This window comes from Aspergillus ibericus, assembly GCF_003184845.1.
Source record: "Aspergillus ibericus CBS 121593 unplaced genomic scaffold BO80scaffold_2, whole genome shotgun sequence".
NCBI classification, from domain to species: domain Eukaryota; kingdom Fungi; phylum Ascomycota; class Eurotiomycetes; order Eurotiales; family Aspergillaceae; genus Aspergillus; species Aspergillus ibericus.
In genome coordinates, this window is record NW_020292100.1 from 715,384 (window position 1) to 732,161 (window position 16,778).

A 16,778-nucleotide genomic window follows, 5' to 3' on the forward strand; every position below is an offset into this window, starting at 1 on the left:
GAACGGTAACACACCCATGGAAAAACATGCAGTGACCCAAGGTAAGCTCATGGAACCCCGATCATCCCCTACCTCCACCCCCCAATAGTTGCATGGACGTTTCGGCTCCGAATCGGTATTTGTTCGCCCAGGTGAGATGTCACACTTCTATTGCTTTCTCTCCGATGTAAAATTAAAAATCCAGACGGGAAGTCGCGACGGGCCACTTCTTGTGGCAAAAAAGCGCATGCGAGGTCCAACATGGGCACACTGCATTATGCAGCTCTAGGTTATCAGGTGACCAATTAAACGGGCTAGAATTCCACTGTGGGTATGATGAACGTGCTCGTGCATACATAATGGCAGCGAATTCCGGGAATTGACGATGCTACCCCATTCACGGACCGTCGGTGATATGAGACGAGCCAGATAGAGCAGGTAATTGTGTCGCCTTGCATGAGCTGAACCAGAAATATCGGGCGGAGGACAGTAATATATTGATTCTGAGGTGATTCCTGTTCAAGCCTCCCTCGGAATTGTTTTCCTTGCAATCTAGATCCCCCTGACAGAACCGAAAGATGGTGCTGGTGTCACATAGCGCAGTCAACGGCTATCTCGCATTGACTTCGTTGTATGTTGTACCGTAGGGTAGTCTAACCGCACGAAATGCATCTGGCCACCCCGGTGTTGTAAGCACTTAACCTCTTGGGAGCCGTGCGCAGTGAGGATCTCGAAGGGGAAAAAGCAAAACTCACCCAGATCCACCAACGATAGCAGGACACAACAGCCACCCGGTCGAACGAGCCACACTGAGCCATGGTTCATGGCGCAGAGATACGAAGCAGGTGCATTGCGGTGCGTTGTTTCGGTAGGTATCTGTCAAAGCCGTCAAGGAGAAGAATGCACATCACCTGCACCCTGAGTATGGCGTCTGGTAAGCCGCAAGGTGTGGGCACTAGACAGTCAGTTAGTGCTTGTTTTGTAGTGTTTGCCTCACCGCTCCTCCAGCATTTCCCTTTTTCCCATCCCTGTTTCCATGCCTGCGGGGACATGCTTGCGCATGTGTTGCAGTCTGGTCTTCAGACGGGTTTCTCGGACCAGGCAATCCAAGCGAAGTCATAGTTGCAGGTTTCAATCGAGATATTTCCCGATGTGCCCGGGCTAGTGCTTTCCTCGTTTGCCCCTGTGAATCCTTCTGCCTGTACCAGCTGGATCAGGAGCAAGCTGACCGAACAGGGAAAACATCAACAAAGACCAGGACGAGACGTCACCAATGCCGGCATCAGCCAGCGATTAGTCCAGCGGCACAATAACTCGCCCAGTAAGGTGCAGAAGCGGCCTCGATATTGCAGGGAGTGGGCCTGAGCTGGTGTCAAAACTCCCCGGCGTCACGATGTGGCAAATTTTCTGGCATTAGCCTGGCGGACCTGAACGGATGTGATTAGCATCAAGGCGCACGCTGGGGCACTGGTCGATAATAGTTCACAATGCCTGTGGGCTACATTGGTTTGTGGACCATCTAGCAAAAGAACCCATCATCTGAGTTGTGGAAGTTTTTCCCGGAAACCAGGCGATGGAGACTGGGAGAGATGAGAGGAAGACAAGAGTAGAGCCGCTAAAGGATCGGGGTGAGCCTGGAGGGGAGGGTTCCTTACCTGACGGTACCTTACCTTACCCCTTCTCGCGAGCCCTGTGGAATTTTACCTGCATGGTGGGGTCAGCTGGCTGGCTTGGTCTAACTGTAGGGTGTCTACCCTGCCATTGGTGGTTAGATCGGGACAGTTCTTTGTTTATTGATTAGTAGTACATTAGTACCTACCTTAGTCTTTCCTCTCCGCCAGAAGAAATTTAGCTCCCCCAAATATCTACTACTGCAGGACTGAATGGATCGATTCCGCCCCGTCATGCGGCTGCGGGTGTTCCACCCAACAGGTGAAGTGGTGACCGTTGGCCAGCGCCTACCAACTCGGTTCCTTGAGACGACCACCTAACATGGAATAACCTGGACGATTCAGTAATTAGTCCTTAGCCAGACCCAAAAGAAACCAGTCAATCACAGCAGGCCGGCAATAAAGAGCTGCCGATGCTGTACCCCGCCAACATCCAACATGCATTAACCTCTGCTTATCTGTCAATTCCGTTGACGGCGCTGAGCATCACTACCGAGCGCCCGGATGACTGAAACGATGCATTACTAGGCAGAAGGAAAAGGGTAGTCCATCGTCTCCGGACAGCTGATAGTTCAAGGAAGGGGTTCCTGACCGCCGCGTGTGCCACGACTAGCAGACAGAACTATGGAAACGCCACTTACACCGCATCCCTCCCTGAGGGTGAGAAGGAATCCTGAAGAGCTTGCAGGCTTGATATGGCGGGCACATGGCTGACGGATTAATGATTGGCGACGGGGAGGGCCCTAGCCGTCACCAATTACCATTCAGGCTGGCCATCTAGAGCTCTATTGATTGGTTACCGGCCTTGGTAATACCGTCAGCATACCACGACGGTTACTGGGTCGGATCAGATGGACGATCTTACATCTCGCACACTGACCCTGCTGTTTTTTCCCCTTTGCACAGTGCAGTACCCTGGTAACTCAGCCCTGGTCCTGATGCCAGACTCCCGAATACGTAGGTATCCGGGTGTTGAGGCTTCAGCTTGCCCGACTGAGCCGGAGCAGTTTCTAGTACAATGAGGGATGGACATAAGGAGGCACGTCGCAACTGTGCCCAGTGCAGCTGCACGGATATCTCTGATCTGGGCAACGGGCCTATCAGCATTTTCCCGGGTCCACCAGCGAAAAGGACACGCGATGACCAGCGCTTTTTGCCATCCGCTAAGGACGGAGCTGCTAAGATACGGGGCACCACCCTTCCCTTGATCTGTACCTGATTTTGCCTTTTTTATTTTTGGGAGGGGAACCATGGCCGAAGTTAATTCGGACAAATATCTTTTTCTTTTGTCTTCACTATGATACTCTTCTGAGGATGATGCCTCTAAATTGAAGTTATGATCAATGGTTCAGGATTAATCAGCGTTGTTCTGTGCCAGCGGACCTCTGCCTAGTCTGGGAGGGGAGGGTTAGGACTGGGTTTATTGCTGGCCATTATTGGCTGTGCCCCGAAAAATCATCAAACGGATAGAAAAAATAAAATCGAATAAAATAGAAATTAAGGGGAAAATATTAATACATTTATTCCAAGACATAATAAGACCAAAAAAAAAAAATTCAGGCCGAGATAAAAATAAAAAAGAAAGTATCAGATCTTGATTATTTATATGATACGCTTGCTCGACCTCTTTTTGACCATACTACCAGTCACTGACTGACCTTTTGTGTCCAGCCCAACTTGAACTGCCCTGACCGAGAGAGTGACCCTATCGGGTAGACCCGTTCTGGTTCTAGTCACTCCTCGTCCCAAACAATATCCAGGTCCAGTCCACGGCCAACGCTGCTCCGCAATCCAACTCTTTCGCTCAACCGTTTCTTAATTCACTTTCTTCCTGTCTCAGGCCGAAGATTTATGTATGTCTCATGTCCCCCCATCTCGTCTTCTCGATGGGTCCCATCATCTAGAGCCTCGTCTACATCTACTTCCTCCGCTCGCTTGCTCCTTCCCCTCCTGCTCGGCCCATGCACTGTCATGAGCTGTTCTTGTCCCTCCTATAAATGGACCCCGCCTAGCAGATGTCCATGAACGAATCTCACTCGGGTAGAGGACTAGGTTTCGCGATCCGGGCCCTGTTCCGCTCCTCGCCTTCACCCTCACCAACCCCGACCCCGCGACCTCGTGTGTCCCTCCTCCGTCGAGGACGAAGTATATTCTCCAACAGGTACGCAGTGTTCTTCACCTGGTCTCTATTCTTGTCTTGATGCTCGCATCTATGTCACTGCGTCTCATGCTTGGCTTCAATGCGCGGTGGATAAGAGACCACACACCATGTAAGACTGGTGTGGAAGAAAGCGACTAAGAGTAGTGTCTAGTAGGAACCCTCGCAACTCGAGCTGTCTTTCGTCCGGGTCCCCAATGCAAGATCGCCAGCAACTCAATCCGGCCGCGATGGTGGGCCTTGCCCAAGCGTCTACGAGTGACGAATTTGACATCTTTGAATGGCACCCACGATACCAGAACTGTCAGCGATACTTTCTAGACCATGCACAACATAGCGTTCCTGTCCAAGCGCTTTCCGCATATCTGAACATCCGTCTCCCCTTCCAATGGCAGTCGAATCCGGTTCTGAACTCTCATGTCGATTCACCCTCCGCCGCTAATCAGCCATCGGCTGCATCCTCTCCCGCCTCGACGCTGCCCCCCTCCGTCTCACTGATCCCATACATACGCCGTCTCGTGGCCACCGGGATGGATTTCCCGGGGGTGCTGCATGGATTCTTCGGGGACGACTGGGGCACAGGCATTGGGCCCCTTCACGAGCAGGAACGGCGCAATTACCTCTTTGCGGCCAAGAGTGGTGGGTGGGCCGCGGTGAAAAAGGACTACGACATGCTTCCGCTCGAGACGATTCCATTTCTACGCCCATTACAGGGGCCATTAGATTCGGAGATTGAGGCGGCGGAGCGGAGTTGGAGCGAGTGGCTTGCGATGGAAGACTGGATGGTTGGGCCGCGAGCGCCTGATGTGCTTCTCGATTCATCATCACAATTGTCACAACACCGGAGTTCACGGGGATGACAATCAACGACTGCTTGCACATTTATTTCATTTTACTGATATTTTTGGCCATCTTTCTACACCAACCTGGCGGGAGCACGGAGTTGGTGAGACTCAGCATGAGACGACGATCATACGAATTCTAGATATTGCGCGATAGATCTCGCGGATTCATAATGTTTGGCTTCACATTAACTGAGTGTTGCACCTCTGGCAGGGTCGTGTTATACGACAAGAACACGAGATATTTACCCCTTTTCATGAAGTAGTGACCTGCTTCAGATAAATCCTCAGGTACCTGATGTTCCACTTTTCAGCCCCTACTAAGTACTAAGCCCCTGCATCGGGTACCGACTCTATAACGACCATAATATAGGTACCATATATCCCCATAGCCTTAGTGACACACTACAACAATAGCATAACTACTACTATATACTAGTAGTGTCCGGTCAGGTCTCCAACTAGCATAATTGTCATTGATGCCTGACCGGCCCCTGACACCACGCCAACCAACGCCTTCCGACGGACCGCGGCATTAGCTTGATCCAGTCTCCTACTATCCTAATTGAGGCACCGGTCGGATTGAATTTTTTTTCTTTCTCCTTTCCTTCTCTTTGGGCAGTTACCTATGTATCTGTATAGTTTGAGATAGGTACGGAGTAGTAAGATGCCGACCGACCGAGCATCCGACCGGTCGGATGCTCGGTCGGTCGCCCCACGGGTTTGGTTCGGGAATGGGATCATAGTTGATACCTAGGGCGTACGGAAGAGTGGGTGTAGGAATAGGAGGGTGATGATTACAAAGCAATTGGGATAGTTACGGAACAGTGGAACTGGTGGAAAAGAAAGAAAGAGAGAAAGTAGGGCTTGATAGCCGTGATCCGATGTCCACTACAGTACCCTATTCCAGTGGTCGGTTGGTAGGGTAATCGGTACCTGCAATTCATAACCCATGGATGAGACATGATTCACTGAACCAAATAACACCAAACCAAACCACTACACTCTATATATAGGACATGTGAAGTGTCTATATGCACGTATCTGCCTCTTCACCAAGCCCACTAAGGAATGAAAGAAAAGAAAACAAAAGGCAACTCATCCAAATCCCGACCCGCATACCGACAGAATAGAACTGGACCAGGGCACAGCGATTAAACTTCTTCTGGACTTTTCGATGGGGGGAACCGAGTGGTAGGTGGCGCGGCTGAAGGGCGGGGTTAGGGGGGGGGGGGCTAGGCTGTTAGGCTGCTGGTCCGCTGGAGATGGGGGAAGTGGGAACTTCAAAGTTTCAATGGGACTGGGAGTGGGAGTGGGACGGGACATTGGGAAGTGCTAGGTGTTAGCGTAGTGCCGTAACGGTGTAGGGGAACATCACTTACAGAGTACGGGACAGGTTTAGAGGGTTATCCAGTATGGAGTACCCTGTATTGAAAGTAGGGTGCTCCGTACGGAGTAGGATATGAGGTATAAGTGTATGGGATGTTTTGTTGTGTATTTAGGGTGTGAGGTTGTTTGTATCTGGGATGGCGTAGTGATGTAGGTATAGGGTTGTAGAGTGTATGAACGTATGTGTTCTGAGTATGATTGTATGGTTGTAGTGGTAGAGAGTGAGGGAAGTACCTCTTTCTTCAGATCAAGAAATACATACGGTATGGGATACAAGCATGTATTTATGTGAAATTACGTTGTTGAATACCGCTGACAGTACAACATCCATACAAACTTCCATATTGTGGCGGTGCTTGCTGTGAGCCTGTGAAAGATGTATGTATTGATGTTTTAATATTAACAGTATGACTATACACCATTTCCTCTCCAACTATGATGAGCCTTGATGTACCCATGTCAAACACGATCGAATACTACATCGTGTGAGGAATCGATGACTGGAGGAAAGTTGTATGGTTATACAGTATCCTATCATCAGGTCTCATTCGAGTTTGACCAGAAGAACTACCATATCCCAGAAACATGAATAATGTTTCTAGTGCTTCCTTCCGACTCAGTCGCAGAAGCTTGCCATCGTATATGACGAGACCACAAAGATACATATTGTCCATGTTGACTAGAATTTGGGAAATTGTGTCCGCTACCCGCTCTCTTCTTGCCTCTCACGATAATGTAATTTTCTTGTGTGGAATCCATCGCCGTATCACAGCAGAAAACATACGTTGCCCTCAAGCAATTAATGCCTGATTTTTTGCAATACAGGTCATGCAGTTCCGTTCTGAAGAGTAGATGTGTGCACAATGACCCAGCTAATTACATCTTCGATTCATAGACGTATACTGATTCGACGCATATCCACAGCAGTTGAGGGCTGCCTTTGTTCAATATCATGATATTGATGATGGGGGGCAATATCAAAATCAGATACACAGACCATGCCAAGCCCTGTGTATTTAATTAAGAGGCTCGAAAGTGAATAACAAAAGAAGTGATTTAATGCCCGTGTTCCCACTTGTTGCAGGCGAATCTATCTCATTGTAATCTTGCTTCCGCTTGTCTGCTTTCTTTCCAGGACCATTCAGGTGCAGGGTATTTTCAATGTGTTGTGCTATTCAGCATTATAGATGTGGTAGCAGCTTGCATCGTTCGTTGAGGTAAATGGGACCAGTCCATTTGGTGCTAAAGCTGTTGAGCCTAGGGATACGAGAGAAGTCATTGTATATCAGTCTTGCAGAAATGATGTCAACCATCGATAAAGAGAAGATCTGTGCCTTCTTGGGCTTTTTCTGACAGTATCCTTGTTGAAAGGGGAGTCCTTTTTGGTCTTAGTCTCCAGCCGACAAAGAATATGTTATCCAAAGACACAATTTCCTGAACAGACCACCTCTGTAGCGATGGAAGAACACAGCACGTGATAACTGCTGAAGTCTACCCCCCAGTCTAGCGTCTCATCATCTGCTTTAGGCCCACCGGTAGAGGGGAGAGGATCATGGATAATGCAGGTGCATCCCCCATAGCAATGTCCGTGTCAGCATTCTGTCCTTCACTTCATGAAGCCAAAAAAACACATCTCGAGTCCTCTTTCTTCCGCCTCTACTTTGGTTCCTTATGTTCTCTGTGGGAGATAATTTGCTCTCCACGGCAAATCTCCTGCCACCGCCGTACAGGTTGCAGGCCCTGGGCCATAGTTGACTTTCTTTGCTTATCTCATGGTTAGGCAGTCATCGTACAACTCGTTATATTTCTCAATATCTTCAATTCATCAACCCGCTGTACGGCGGTGACCCGTTCTGTATCGATACCGTAGGTGGCCGGATTGCTGATGCACGGTTCCTTTATGACATGACATGACAAAGCGATACCAGGAACCGGCTATATAGAACCGCGTCCATTGCTTCTAAGCTTCAAGGGTAGGTTCGCTTCGTTTGGGACATCGTGGGTCGCAGTCATACACCAAGTGCTTTCTGTTGTTTCCTGTAGTGACTAGGCATAGGGCCTAGCGATAAGGGTGCTTCCATGCTTCAGTAGACTGCACAATGGAAAAGAAGCCAAGCAATCCATGTTAATTCACACCCTTGGGACATTGAAGAAGTTTGTATGTATGTGGTGGCAGGCAGATGCAAGATGAAAGGCGATGATATATTATTCCAGATTTGTTGGGTCTCTTAGTCTGTCTGTAGATGATCTTCCATAGAATTGATATTGGACGGTTCTGCTTGTAGAAGACTGATCGGGTCTGGGATGTCTTCCTACCGAGACTATATAATCCTCTGTCCGCGAATTAGTCACTCTGGCTTGTAGCTGGTTCTCTCGAAACAGTAAGAAAAAGAGCCAAAGTAGTCCCCTCGGCGTCCAATAAGGGCAACATCTTTGTCTAATTTCTTATAGATTCGATATAGTACCCACCAGGAGATATTCTGGTCCGTTCGGCCTGCTTTCTGTAGGGCTTCGTAAGTGACAATTCAGTGACACTGTTCATAGAGCGAAAAACAATGCACTGCTCGTTGGGGAATGCAGAGCCGCTTCTAAAACATTTCGATGATCGACTTGTCTTCAGCTTCTATTTCCAAGCCCATTTCTCCACAAATGCACGTTCTGGGATGTTCTTAAAATTTCGGGAACTCCGGAGGAATCGAGCTTTGGGTGGGTGGTGGGTTGGGAATTAGATAGCGACTGAAGCTGAAACTGTGGTCGTGGTTGGAGTTATAGTATATGATGTTATTGTGGTAGTGGTGGGATAGAAAATAATGGGGAAAAAGATGATAATCGATTCATATTAGTGATTGAAGCGTTTGTCCAAAGTAGTTGATAGTACTGCCGCGCTCGGATGACCATGGATGACTGTTCTTCTTGCATGATTGCATTAACATTAATAGACCTTGGGAATTGGGGTCTAGATCTGGTCTGGATAGACGAGACGATGACAACATCCTCGCATATGATGTGACTCTTAGTATGATGTTGTTTCGTCATATTGACTGTGTAGATAATGTGCCACGTCACAGACGGCATGACACCGGTAACGAGTGTCCTTAACCATGGAAGTACTGGCATTAAGGAAGACCATGAAGCTTGTATTTACTGCGGCTTCATCTGCTGTTATGAGATGATCATTTTAATACCGCTGCACGGTTTCAGGCAAGCCTGATACCGATGAAGAGCTTATTGCTCGCCAGAGGTGAAGTATTTTGCCTCTAGATCGTACTGCGCGATGTCGTCAATCTTTCTTGATCTAGCATTTTCAAGTTATATCCAGCAGCATAATGTCTCTTATTCCAAGAGATGGATATGGAGAGTATGTGGATGCTATTGTGACGGTATGTTACTTATTTCATTGAAGACGTCAACGTGTTTAATGCCGGTCTCATCACCGATATTTTGCTTGTGGATCAAACTTGAAGCAGCCTAAAGGCAGGATTCTGCATACCATAGTAGTGGGAGAGGTAGTCTTCGCGCCATTGAATATCGTACAGGGACTTGTACATCCCAAAAGGTGCTCCAGGCTGTATTCTCCCTGCGAAGTAGATATCATGAAGGGCGGAGCTCGTTGTTATACCTGAACCCGCACAAGGTCTGGCGGCGCTTCCAGCAGAATATCTCACTGAAAAAAATGGAGATATTTATGCAATTGAGGGAAGACAAAGCACTGAGTTCTGTCGTAGATCGTATCAACGATTCTAGATGAATAACAACCACGATAAACTGTCTGGCTTTAATACATTCAGACGTGAGAATTTTGCTGGTAGTGGTCTCACTAGGAGCAGCTCGTTTTGAGGCTACAGTTTGAGGCTGGTCGAGTAGTTTGGCTAGGTGGTTGGTATTTTCCATTAGTTGTGGTGGGAGCATACAGTACACTAGCAAGTCTCATCGCGGCGCTAGATCAGTGGAATGCACCATATCTGATTGCTGCACCTGTGCATGCAGCTTAGATGAGTTCGACATAGTCGAAGCTGCTCATGACAATCTGTTCTATGAGCCCCGGTTTACAAAGCGATATAAATATCAAACCCTCAGCGGGCAGAATTGGAACCTTCCTGGGCGTAGGTCAACGACACTGCTCTCATCACCTAGGGTGGAAATCCTAGTAGTTGCGTTTATAGCAAGTTTATCATCCGAGCCGAGTGACTCGTAACCCTTGTCTCGCTGCTGTTGTTAGGATTAACTGTATCCATGGGGTGAACCGGGTATTGTGGATCAATTTGATTGTGACTTACTAGACCGCTTATCCGCGAACAGGTCTAAGATTGATCGTATGGCGATGTGGTGGTCATATATTCGAATTAGTGGTGGTTTATAGGTATTTCAGCCCTGTATGCGGTAATGCGATAGCCAACGTTTTAGTCTGGGTCAACTGGTCAAATACGGTACTCGGCAGTGTATATGAGAGGATTAGGTATCTGTGGAGTATTATTTGGCTAGTCATGATGAGATGGATATTAGATAGTACAAGCCTGGATAGATGTCTCTATTTATATAACAATACCCGACAATTCAATACAATGGTGAAGATACAGGAATGCTGTAATATTGCCAATCGAATGAATGCCCCGCACCACCAGGCATTCAACAGCAATGAGTGAAGTCATCTCAAATCATACTATGTACGATACATTCAACTTGATCACTCTTGACATGGCCGTTTCATCATCCCCATTTTGATTGAATATCCACGCACACTGCCCCAGACGAACCAGTCCAACCAAACCTTGTCCAAACTCATCCCCCTCGTGATCATCACAAACTTCCCGGTCGATGCCAATCAAGCATCACCACCAACCTGCGCGTAGGAAGTATATCGGGCCTGGGATGCATTAGTCCTCTTGGCGATCTCAGCACGGTGGGTGGGGGCGGTGCCCCGTCCGTAGCGTGACTTCTCATTGGCCCGGACGCCACCGTAGGATTAGGCGAAGGCAACTGATAGGCAAGCGGCCAACCTAAAGGCAATCAAGACCCTGCCGGTCCACCTGGTGTGACTGTCAGCAATGCAGCATCCATCCCAAAGCCCAAGTCAGTGGTCTAACTTCATCTAGCATCCCGGTTTCCCCCAGATTCACATGCAACGGAGTACCTATTGACTGTTTGATCGAGAGAACTCCCCGAGATCGAGTTACATAACGCTGATGTCCCCCTACACTCCACACATGGGTGGAGGAGACCGTTCAATGTGACAGTGACATGACACCAGTGTCTCCATGACTGGTCGGCTAGAACCCTCCCCGTTCCGAGCCAGTCAACCATCCTATGAAGACTAGCATTGGACTATCTCATAAAGCTCACCGGTGAATCCCCCGACCACCAACCGGTCGCATGATCAGATCCCCCAGTGACCCGTGTCCAACCATGACAGGAATCCTTCCCCCACGCCGGGGCTCACCGGGGTACATGGGGGAAGGTGTGATGGTCCTATTATCGGAGGAAAGATCTCCGGTAGATGTGATGCCCGCGGCCGACGAAGTTGGGGAGGATTGGGCGATACGAGTAGGTAAAGGAAATCCGGCATCAGATAAGGCACGTGGGGCGGTGTCATGGCGCCCAGGCCAATGGGAATGCGCGAGTCAGGTGACCCGCCACTTGTAGGATCTCTTGGCGTACAGATGCGACGATTCATTTTATCACGGTCGACGGAATGCTCTATATTTTAAGTGTAGGAAGTAGTACTCGGTGCTCCGTACTTTCTACTTAATTCTTATACTAGGCTATGGCCATTTGGTATAATTGCAGAAATTTATCCGACTCGAGTTTCCGACCGCAACCCAAGACGGGGTTGCCACCCGGTTCCTCCCGACTGCCAGCGGGCGATTGGTCATTGGCGGGCGGGCCAGCGGATTCCCGCCGATAGATAACGGGCAGATTCTGTGACCTCAACGTATCGACTAAGAGCCCGAAGTTCGGCGCCACTGCAACCCGCCCGGCAGCCGGCCGTCCTGACCGTTGCCAGGCGGGCCTCCAGCGGAAAATGGCACCAGCCTGAGGGGCGATTGTCCGACTCCGGCTGTAGCAAGTCTCCCCGCCGTCGCCCCTCCGACGAGAACATAAATCCCCTCCTCCCTCGTTTCCCCTCTTCTTTTTTTCTTCTTCCCTCTTCAGACTTTCTTTCTCCCACACTTATACCCTGTTTAGATACCCACTAAAAGTTCCTCCTTCAAAATGTCTAACCTTCCCCGTGAGCCCGAGTTCGAGCAGGCCTACAAGGGTATGTGAGATGTTTTCCTTGTCGTGACAATTTCTGCAGAGGGATCAATTCTGACAGCAACAGAGCTTGCCTCCACCCTTGAGAACTCCACTCTCTTCCAGAAGAACCCTGAATACCGCAAGGCTCTCGCCGTCGTCTCCGTCCCCGAGCGTGTCATCCAGTTCCGTGTCGTCTGGGAGGACGATGCTGGCAACGTTCAGGTCAACCGTGGTTTCCGTGTCCAGTTCAACAGCGCCCTCGGCCCCTACAAGGGTGGTCTCCGTTTCCACCCCTCGGTCAACTTGTCCATCCTCAAGTTCCTCGGTTTCGAGCAGATCTTCAAGAATGCTCTCACCGGCCGTATGTTATACCTCCTTTCCTTTGGCTGAATCAGGCTAACCGGTTAGTGAACATGGGTGGTGGTAAGGGTGGTTCCGACTTCGACCCCAAGGGCAAGTCCGACAACGAGATCCGTCGCTTCTGCGTTTCCTTCATGACCGAGCTGTCCAAGCACATCGGTGCCGATACCGATGTTCCCGCTGGTGACATTGGTGTCACCGGTCGCGAGATCGGCTTCCTCTTCGGCCAGTACCGCAAGATCCGCAACCAGTGGGAGGGTGTTCTCACCGGTAAGGGTGGCAGCTGGGGTGGTTCCCTGATCCGCCCTGAGGCCACCGGCTACGGTGTTGTCTACGTATGTTATCCCAGCAGTTTTTTTCTGAGCGTCAAGCTAATGACAACAGTACGTCGAGCACATGATCGCCCACGCCACCAACGGCCAGGAGTCTTTCAAGGGCAAGCGTGTTGCCATCTCCGGTTCCGGTAACGTCGCCCAGTACGCCGCTCTCAAGGTCATCGAGCTCGGCGGTTCCGTCGTCTCCCTCAGTGACAGCCAGGGTTCCCTGGTCATCAACGGTGAGGGCAGCTTCACCCCCGAGGAGATCGAGGCCATTGCCCAGATCAAGGTTGAGCGCAAGCAGCTCGCCAGCATCGTCGGTGCCGCTCCCTTCAACGACACCAACAAGTTCAAGTACATCGCCGGTGCCCGCCCCTGGGTTCACGTCGGCAAGGTCGACGTTGCCCTCCCCTCCGCCACCCAGAACGAGGTTTCCGGTGAGGAGGCCCAGGCTCTCATTGACGCCGGTGCCAAGTTCATCGCCGAGGGTTCCAACATGGGTTGCACCCAGGAGGCTATCGACACCTTCGAGGCCCACCGTCAGGCCAACGCCGGTGCTGCCGCCATCTGGTACGCTCCCGGTAAGGCCGCCAACGCCGGTGGTGTTGCTGTCTCCGGTCTGGAGATGGCTCAGAACTCTGCTCGTCTCAGCTGGACTGCTGCCGAGGTTGACGCTCGTCTCAAGGACATCATGCGCGACTGCTTCCAGAACGGTCTCCAGACTGCTCAGGAGTACGCTACTCCCAAGGAGGGTATCCTGCCTTCCCTGGTGACTGGTTCCAACATTGCCGGTTTCACCAAGGTGGCTGCTGCCATGAAGGACCACGGTGACTGGTGGTAAATGTTTCTCTGATGTGTGATGATAATGTTTGTTTTTAGCGCGTGATAGAGGCGCCGGTGTTTCGGACCTAGATGGATCATATGATACCTTTTGCTGTGCTTGCTGTGCCGTGCCGTTGCCGTTGCCGTAGTGTAGTGTAGTGTACCCACTACCGGATAAAGTAAGCTTATTTTCCTGACATGTAGACAAGCCATGATTAAGTCACCCTCAGCTTAAAATAGGCGGCGGGTAGCCACTGAGGCTATGTACACCACGCGACCCGAGTACGGAGTACAGAAGCATACAATAAAACCAGCACGTCACTCTGATTCACAACCCTGTACACTGCAGAGTAATGGGAGGTTCAACGTACACTAAACCATCACCATGAAATCAAAAAAAGCAGAGAGAGAGAGAGAGAGAGAGAGAGAGATAAATATATAATCACAACCTCCAATAAAATGAAACACCTATCTCTAATAATTCCCCCCACATACAGTTTCTTTCTCCTTATACTTAGTAGTAGGTAGTAGTACTAACCACCAACTCAAACACCTCCTACCTCCCCTCACCAATAATCATATGTAGTCCACTACGCACCAATAGTCAATAATTCAATGCAAATATCTCCACATGTCTACCCCACTCTACTATTCCCTAGTATAGTGTAAGCCTTTTTTCCTCTACCTCCAGAACTGACACTTACATCATGATGCTAGTATTACCTAACCTATGACTGTATGATGTATACTCCTCTCATAGGAACGAGTCTTTCATTCGTGAAGGAGTATATCCTATCGAGAGGAGTTTGATTTTATAGATTCTGGCAGAGGAGAGGAGAGGAGAGTCGAGTCGAGGCAGTGGAATGGATTACTTGCTAGTTGTGTATTAGATCCATTTCTATAGGAAGTAGGTGATAGGTGAGTAAAGTAGGTAATTTTAGTTGACTTTGGGATTGTGGTCGTATCTGTTTTCTTTCGTGGAGGGGTTCGAAGTACTCTATGTACTGTATTGTATTTGCGGAGGGGTGATACTGCCGTACTATTAATTCAATTGTTGGGAGTTTTGTTTGATGGATGTCAGTTGAGAGGTAGTATCATTCATCATGAAATCCTTCTTCATTACATTAATACAGATAAACCTAATAAACCCCGACTTAAAACCCCAGATAATGAGTAGTATATACTGTCAGTATGCATACTCCTCATACCGAAAACTCCAGATCGTCTTCGCCGACCGATCAAACCCATGTCCCTTTGAACTCGTCGCCCCAATATGCTGCAGCACGGGCGGGACCACCACCCACCGCATCCACTCCTGTTGATCGGCAATCTTCTCCACCATCATATCCACCAACCAATCCGTCGTCAAATCCGTATGCTCCAAAAACGACGGGATGATCGCCCGCGGAAACACCAGACCCTGCGAACAGCACCCGTATCGATTCATTTCATGGACTCCGGGCTGCATGGGCCACATGGTTTGTCGTCCGGCTAGGAAGTGGAGCGCTATCGCTGCTGGGATGAAAAGGCCGGAGATGGTATAGATTGTACTTGTTGGGATGGGTCTGAACCGTCGGTGGATGGAGATTAAGACTCCGGTGCATGCGGCCCAGAAGAGGAATGCAAAGGAGAGGTATCGGGGCCATTCTTCGGCGTTCCAGCCTAGGAGGTCGTCGACGTAGAAGAGGCGGAGGTAGATCCAGTTGTTTTGAGCTGCTGTAGTCCGTTGCTGAATGGTGTCGAGGGCGTGTAAGGTCGAGGACAGCCAGCCTGTGGCTGCCAAGGTATCATCCTCGACCATGGCGATGTACTCCGCGCCGGTGTCGTAGCAATCTTTCATGAGATGGGTGAAGTCGTAGATGGTTTTGTTCCGATACCATCCTCCCTTTTCCCATTCGCGGATTTGTTGGAGATCGGGGTCATCCGGCGGATAGCGTAGGACGCGGTCGGGGAGGGTTTCCACCCATTTTTCCGAGTAGATGGGGTGGGCCATGGGATCGGTATGTGCAATGAGTAGATCGAGGAAGATGGAGTTTCGTTCGGACTCAGTTAGCCCTTCGAGAAGAGAGGCTACGGTGAGTCCGACGTATTGTTCTCTCCGTCGACGGACCGTTACAACCCCCACGCAGAGCGTTGGCGGGGTGTTGCGGGGCTCTGGGGGAGAGGGCCAGTTGCTTGCCCGGCTGAGGAAGGACTTTGCTTCTTGGATTCGGTGTGCGGAGTAGCGCGGTTCGTAGGCATGACTGGGGTCAAAGAAATAGGACGTAGGGTCGCGAGAACTGACGGAATGGTAATAGCGGAGGGAGAGGAGGTACAGAATACTGAATATACAACATACTGTGCTGGTTGGATGTAGGGATGGCATACCCAGGCGCAAGTGCCAAAGACGCGACAACGTAGCCATTCGTGCCTTCAACAGCTGGCCGCAAGAGCGGCGGTGACACTTGAAGGAGCGGATCAAGGGATGGTGAGTTGAGAGGGGACGGCGGAAGAACAAAGCCAGTGATCCCACCCACCTGGGGAGCCTGGGAGCCTGGGAGCCTGGGAGGACCCCCCCGGAGAAATAAGGTTGGGTCCAGTGATCCGGGCCAGGCCGGAAGCGGCTTAGTTGACCCGGGATCCCGTGCCCCACCCCCGGACCAATCACCAGCTAGTTATGGTTGTACAAGTCAGATAGATTCACCTCCACGGGAAATTCATATAGAGTATCGAGAGTATCTAAATAATAAGTTAGTAGCTTCTGAGAAGAAAACCATAGTGGCCAGAAGCCGATGATCCGGTCCGCACCTGGGCAGTCGAAACTAAAACCCCACCAGCTTCCAAGGAACTAACTGTACCTTTTGACACAAATCCAAGTCAAAGCCATCACGAACATTTCTTTCTTCCCTGTCACCAACCGCCTAACTCAACCATTTCATACCATCATACCATCATACCATCATACCATCATACCATCATACCATCATACCATCATACCATCATACCATCATACCATCATACCATCATA

The 16,778-nt window shown here is 49.9% G+C and overlaps 3 protein-coding genes across 3 annotated transcripts; 2 read left to right on the forward strand and 1 right to left on the reverse strand.

Moving 5' to 3' along the window:
* Positions 1-3,839: 3,839 nt before the first annotated feature.
* On the forward strand, positions 3,840-4,939 carry BO80DRAFT_80183 (uncharacterized protein). The gene has a single exon (XM_025724808.1). It carries the CDS (start codon positions 4,005-4,007, stop codon positions 4,665-4,667), a length of 663 nt encoding a protein of 220 aa, XP_025580079.1. The 5' UTR covers positions 3,840-4,004; the 3' UTR covers positions 4,668-4,939.
* A 7,056-nt stretch (positions 4,940-11,995) lies between these two features.
* BO80DRAFT_460818 (glutamate dehydrogenase) lies at positions 11,996-13,892 on the forward strand. The gene is made up of 4 exons (XM_025722408.1): positions 11,996-12,294; positions 12,358-12,633; positions 12,681-12,967; positions 13,017-13,892. The coding sequence occupies exons 1-4, from the start codon at positions 12,249-12,251 to the stop codon at positions 13,788-13,790; spliced, it is 1,383 nt and encodes a 460-aa protein (XP_025580080.1). The 5' UTR covers positions 11,996-12,248; the 3' UTR covers positions 13,791-13,892.
* Positions 13,893-14,957: 1,065 nt separating this feature from the next.
* BO80DRAFT_344083 (uncharacterized protein) lies at positions 14,958-16,136 on the reverse strand (the record flags this gene model as incomplete). The annotated part of the gene is made up of 1 exon (XM_025715260.1): positions 14,958-16,136. The coding sequence occupies one exon, from the start codon at positions 16,134-16,136 to the stop codon at positions 14,958-14,960; it is 1,179 nt and encodes a 392-aa protein (XP_025580081.1).
* Between the last annotated feature and the right edge of the window lie 642 nt (positions 16,137-16,778).

Coding starts and splice junctions, on each gene's coding strand:
- BO80DRAFT_80183 (XM_025724808.1), top strand. CDS start 4,005: ATGCAAGATCGCCAGCAACTCAATCCGGCCGCGATGGTGGGCCTTGCC.
- BO80DRAFT_460818 (XM_025722408.1), top strand. CDS start 12,249: ATGTCTAACCTTCCCCGTGAGCCCGAGTTCGAGCAGGCCTACAAGG. Junction 12,295..12,357: donor GTTCGAGCAGGCCTACAAGG/GTATGTGAGATG, acceptor TGACAGCAACAG/AGCTTGCCTCCACCCTTGAG. Junction 12,634..12,680: donor CAAGAATGCTCTCACCGGCC/GTATGTTATACC, acceptor CTAACCGGTTAG/TGAACATGGGTGGTGGTAAG.